Below are 6000 nucleotides of genomic sequence, written 5' to 3'. Positions count from 1 at the left end.
TTGGGACGTTGTGTTAAACTCAAATAAAAACAGAATACAATGATTTGCAAATCATGTTCAACCTATATTTAATTGAATACACTACAAAGACAAGATATTTAATGTTCAAACTGATAAACTTTATTGTTTTTAGCAAATAATCATTAACTTAGAATTTTATGGCTGCAACACGTTCCAAAAAAGCTGGGACAGCGTCTTGTTTACCACTGTGTTACATCACCTTTTCTTTTAGCAACATTCAATAAACGGTTGGGAACTGAGGACACTAATTGTTGAAGCTTTGTCGGTTGAATTCTTTCCCATTCTTGCTTGATGTACAGATTCAGCTGTTCAACAGTCCGGGGTCTCCGTTGTCGTATTTTACGCTTCATAATGTGCCACCCATTTTCAATGGGAGACAGGTCTGGACTGCAGGCAAGCCAGTCGAGTACCCGCACTCTTTTACTACGAAGCCACGCTTGTTGTAACACGTGCAGAATGTGATTTGGCATTGTCTTGCTGAAATAAGCAGGGGCGTCCATGAAAAAGACATTGCTTGGATGGCAGGATATGTTTCTCCAAAACCTGTATGTACCTTTCGGCATTAATGGTGCCTTCACAGATGTGTAGTTACCCATGCCATTGGCGCTAACACACACACCCCCATACCTTCACAGATGCTGGCTTTTGAACTTTGCGTCCATAGCAGTCCGGTTGGTTCTTTTCCTCTTTGGCCCGGAGGACACGACGTCCACAATTTGCAAAAACAATTGAAATGTGGACTCGTCGGACCACAGAACACTTTTCCACTTTGCATCAGTCCATCTCAGATGAGCTCGGGCTCATAGTAGCTGGCGGCGTTTCTGGGTGTTGTTGATGAATGGCTTTTGCTTTGCAGAGTTTCAGGTTGGATTTACGAATGTAGCGCTGAACTGTATTTACTGACATTGGTTTTCTGAAGGGCGGCACGGTGGACGACTGGTTAGAGCGTCTGCCTAACAGTTCTGAGGACCAAGGTTCAATCCCCCGGCCCCGCCTGTGTGGAGTTTGCATGTTCTCCCCGTGCCTGCGTGGGTTTTCTCCGGGCAGTCTGGTTTCCTCCCACATCCCAAACACATGCATGGTAGGTTAATTGACAACTCCAAATTACCCGTAGGTATGAATGTGAGTGCGAATGGTTGTTTGTTTATATGTGCCCTGCGATTGGCTGGCAACCAGTTCAGGGTGTACCCCGCCTCCTGCCCGATGATAGCTGGGATAGGCTCCAGCACGCCCGCGACCCTAGTGAGGAGAAGCGGCTCAGAAAATGGATTGATGGATGGTTTTCTGAAGTGTTCCTGAGCCAATATGGTAATATACGTTACACATTGATGTCGGTTTTTGATGCAGTGCCGCCTGAGGGATCAAAGGTCACAGGCATTGAATGTTGATTTTCGGCCTTGCCGCTTACATGCAGTGATTTCTCCAGATTCTCTGAACCTTTTAATGATATTATGGACCGTAGATGATGACATTCCTAAATTCCTTGCAATTGTACGCTGAGGAACATTTTCCTTAAACTGTTAGACTATTTTCTCACGCACTTGTTCACAAAGAGGTGAACCTCGCCCCATCTTTTCTTGTGAATGACTGAGCAACTCAGGGAAGCTTTTATACCCAGTCATGGCACCCACCTGTTCCCAATTAGCCTGTTCACCTGTGGGATGTTCCAAACAGGTGTTTGATGAGCATTCCTCAACTTTCTCACTCTTTTTTGCCACCAGTTCTAGCTTTTTTGGAACGTGTTGCAGCCATAAAATTCAAAGCTAATGATTATTTACTAAAAACCATCATGTTTATCAGTTTGAACATTAGATATCTTGTCTTTGTAGTGTATTCAATTAAATATAGGTTGAACATGATTTGCAAATCATTGTATTCAGTTTTTATTTATGTTTAACACAACGTCCCAACTTCATTGAAATTGGGGTTGTAAAAACAGCTACCGGAAATGGCCATAAAATGCAGAGGAAACTTTGGTGTCCTAGCCAATACCAGCCATAGTGACACCCCTGACTTGGAGGAGAACTGCAGGACATTTTCAAAACAGCGCGGGTGGGTTGCCCTCGAGTATAAAGGCAAACTGCGCGCGGGATAGCCACAGTGACGTCAGCGCACTGACTCGCCTGAACAAACCCCCGGGGTCACGTGATTTCTCTGGCTTCCCAGAGGAAGTAGGACCAAGCTGCCACAAAGCCCACCTTTCACTACCGGTTGTCCTGACAGAAGTCTCTGTGACAGGCTTCTTGTGGCGCAGCTGGCGGGACAATAGGCCCAGTTAGAGCTCCCACCTCCAAATGAACTCTTAATAGACCGTTTTTCTGTGTGTGTGTGTGTGTGTGTGTGTGTGTGTGTGGGAGTGAATGAGTCAATGAATGAATGAATGAGTGAGTGAGTGAGTGTGTGAAATAGCACCCATTTCCCACTACACCAAGTACAGTTATGTGCCCAAAAATTAGTATATCGAGGGAAAGTCCATTTATTTCAATAATTTTAAAAAAAGTAAATTTATGTTATATTAGTTCACCACACACAAAGTGCAATATTTCAAGCCTTTATTTGTTTCAATTTTGATGATTTTGGCAGAAAGAAAAAAAAATAAATCCAGTATTTCACAAAATGTAGCCTCCCTGTGTCCTAATCTTGTCAGCTAATTAATGCATAACACATGCAGAGGTTTTCATCAGCCTTTAAATGGTCTCAGTCTGGCTTAATAGGCTTCAGAATCATGGGGAAGACTTCTGACTTAACGGTTGTGCAGAAAACCATCATTGACATCCTCAATAAGGAGAAAACTTCTCAAAATGAAATTGCAAAAGAAGCTGGATGCTCACAGAGCTCTATATCAAAATACATTAACAGAGTGTTAAGAGGAAACGGAAAATGTGGCCAGAAAAGGTGCTCAAGTGACTGCAGCGTTCAGAGGATTGTCAAGGAACGACGATTCAAAAATCTGGGGTAGCTTCATTAGGAGAGGGCTGAGGCTAGTGTCAGTGCATGAAGAATCACCACATAGAGACGTCTGCATGACATGGGCTCCAGCTGTAATATTCCATGAGTCAAGCCACTCCTGAACCGAAAACGTCAGAAGCGTCTGTGCTGGGCTAAGGAAAAAAAGTACTCGTCTGTTGCCCACTGGTCCCAATCCCCTTTTAAAGATGAAAGTACATTTTGCATATCATTTGGAAATCAAGGTCCCAGAGTCTGTAGAAAAACTGGAGAAGCACAAAAGTCAAGCTGCTTAAAGTCCGGTGTGAAGTTTCCACAGTCAGTAATGGCTTTGTGGAGCCATGTCATTTGCTGGTCTGAGGGAACAACTTTAAACTTTCTGACACGGTGCCCCATTCATTTTCTATGGGACTTTTTTTCCGTAGTTTTGGGGAAATTGCGTTGTCACTAACACAGAATTCTTGGAAAATTAGTTTGGTTGTTTTAATTTTAAATACACGTGTAATTGTCTTCGTTTTATTTTTAGTCTGAGAGTAAACAACTGGAGAGACATTAAACAGCTTGAAGGCTCTTTTTTTATGGATTTTTCGCTATCTGCCAAACTGCTGCTTATTGTGAAGTGAGTTGATTTCAGTTTGCTGCCACCATACAGCACTCATATCTCAAGTTTTCACTCGCAAGTCAATGCAAAAAAAGCAACTTTAAAAACTCCTGAGTGGCGTCACTTGTATCTCAAGGCAACACTGTCAGAAATTGCTGAAACTTACCAAAAAAAAGAGTAAAAAGGAAGATAATCTGTGAAAATGGTCAAAAATGAGTGAAAACATCAAAAAGTACGGAACACTTGGATAAAACAGTTAAAATGGTTGAGAAAACGAGTGAAAATTGGCGACAAATGAGTGATAATAGTAAAATGGGGGAAATGGTTGAGTGAAAATCCACAAAATGTAAACATGTTCAAAACATGAATGAAAATTGTCAAAAGAAATGAGTGAAAGATGGAAAAATAATAAATTCTTCTTTTAAGTTCTAAAAAGAGTTTTTGTTTGTGGCCGCCATTTTTGCGTGCTCAAAGCATTCTAGGATTGATGACGTATAATGGTTGATGTTTGCTCTCTTATATTAATTAAATGTTTGAAACTTGTATTGCACAATATTGTAAACCGCCATCCATTAAAAAAATAAATAAATTGCTGCCCTCTGCCAAGCTAAAGGCTGCCGCACACCTAGCGACAGCTTCTCGGTAAATGAACAGAAGCTTTCCTTCGCATTGAGAATACATTTCCGGGTTTTAATCGCTCCACTGCACCGACTCATGCCATATAAGCAGTATATAAAGTATCAGATATTGTTAAACATAAATATTTAACGATATTCATAATCTATAAGGTGCCTGTGGATGAAAAAGCAAAGCTTGTGTACCCTACTCACATTCAAATGAATGGTGTCAGCGAGACTAACTCTTGCTTTTATTCTCGTCAAGATCCTCTCTTTAGAAACCCGCTTCTTCCTTAACTATTAATCTACCTTTTTATGGTTTAATAGATGTGATAAAGAACTAAGTGTACAGTGAATTACAGGCTGATGTAAACTCGCCAATCACGCACCACAACTACTCAGTTAAACATAACATCGTGTTTTATGGAGATAGTGACAGTTACTCTGAGGACGTTTATTTTACCTGATGACTCTAGTGAGCACAGTCAGTAGTGAAAAGGAAATGAGCTCTTTATTCTACAGGATGCTCTCTTTCGCAATCGCTTTTGCCAACAACAGCAAAGATGGCACTTAAAAATGACTCGAGCTTCTTCATGCCCTTTATCTTCATTCTCATCTCCATTTTCATTACTGGTTAATTCCTCGCTATCCTCGTGTCTTTGACACATGCAAGCTCGGGCTGAAAAGGCTGAATGGCGTTCTTCACTGCCGCTGCTACTACGGTAGCTAATGCTAAAAGCACTGGGGATACTGGGCATACCCCCTTTTGACGTCACTACCTAGAATACCCTGCGACACACACAACAATGGCAACCAATGTTGAAATAATGTCTCATAAGTATGTTGTTAGGTTACTTACATCGAAAGAGATCATACAAACAATACAAATGTCATTGCAATTGGAGTTCTTATTTAAAAGCTGAAAATTGTAAGAAAATTTGAACATTTGTCAAAAAAGTGTCAAAAATGAGTGCAAATTGTCAGAAAAAAAAGGTTTTTAAATTGTTGTAAGAAATTAGTGCAAATTGTCAAAAAATAGGTAGAGGACTGAACATGGTCAAAAAATGAGCAAAGCAATAAAAATTTGTGGAATTGTCAAATAAAAAAGATTGAACATTTAGTGAAATAAAAAGTGAAAATTGTCAAAAATAAGTGAAGCGTGTAAAAAGCTGTATAATCTTTTTTCAATCATTTATTTTAAATGAGTGATAATTGACAAAAAAAATTTGAAAATAGGAAAGACCTCCTCGATGCAGTGTACTTCTGTCATTTGTCACAGACTATATTCTGTTCAAGACCGCATGCTTACTTGGATAGTCATGTTTTGAAGTTGCCATTGAAATACTTCATACAATGATGCAATGCTGCGATGTCTTTTCACCTAAATGGTTACAGAATGATGAGCCAGTGACGGGTGGTGACAGCACCAGCGAGGTGTCCATCTCCTGCTCCTCCACGGACGACACGGCCAGTGTGGGCACGTCCAGCTCCAGCCCCGAAGGTAGCCAGGGCCTGGGCAGTAGCAGCTGGAGCCCTGAGGAGAGTGTCCTCCCGCTGGCCTCTGTCTCCACCACAGTCGGAGGAGGAGGAGGTGGAGGAGGAGGAGGAGAGGGAGGAGGGGGAGGTGTCTCTGGGGACGCAGAAGAGGAGGCCAAGGACAGAGTGGCGGAGGTGCCCCGCCGCTCCTGTCTCTTGCGCAGAAGCCTGCGATCCCTCTCGCCTCTTCGCCGCCACAGCTGGGGACCCGGGAAGAACAACGGAGGAGACCCCGCTATGAACCAGAGGAGGTAAATACTACTTTTATGACTATTATTA

General features: G+C 41.9%; 1 protein-coding gene across 12 annotated transcripts in view; it reads left to right on the top strand.

Annotated features, from left to right (window-relative positions):
* LOC133398128 (A-kinase anchor protein 13) overlaps positions 1 to 6000 on the top strand; it is a 224464-nt gene that overhangs the window by 120923 nt on the left and 97541 nt on the right. For all 12 annotated transcript variants that reach the window (XR_009767767.1, XM_061669758.1, XM_061669769.1 and 9 more), the window contains one exon: positions 5581 to 5972. Coding sequence is in view for 11 of the 12 variants with exons in the window: in XM_061669758.1 (XP_061525742.1) it covers positions 5581 to 5972 (392 nt within the window). In the remaining variant the exon portion in view is untranslated. The remainder of the gene's footprint in view (positions 1 to 5580; positions 5973 to 6000) is intronic.

Source organism: Phycodurus eques, chromosome 2, assembly GCF_024500275.1.
Source record: "Phycodurus eques isolate BA_2022a chromosome 2, UOR_Pequ_1.1, whole genome shotgun sequence".
NCBI classification, from domain to species: domain Eukaryota; kingdom Metazoa; phylum Chordata; class Actinopteri; order Syngnathiformes; family Syngnathidae; genus Phycodurus; species Phycodurus eques.
The sequence above is the reverse complement of the archived record's forward strand: the minus strand, read 5'-3'. Positions and strand labels throughout refer to the sequence as shown.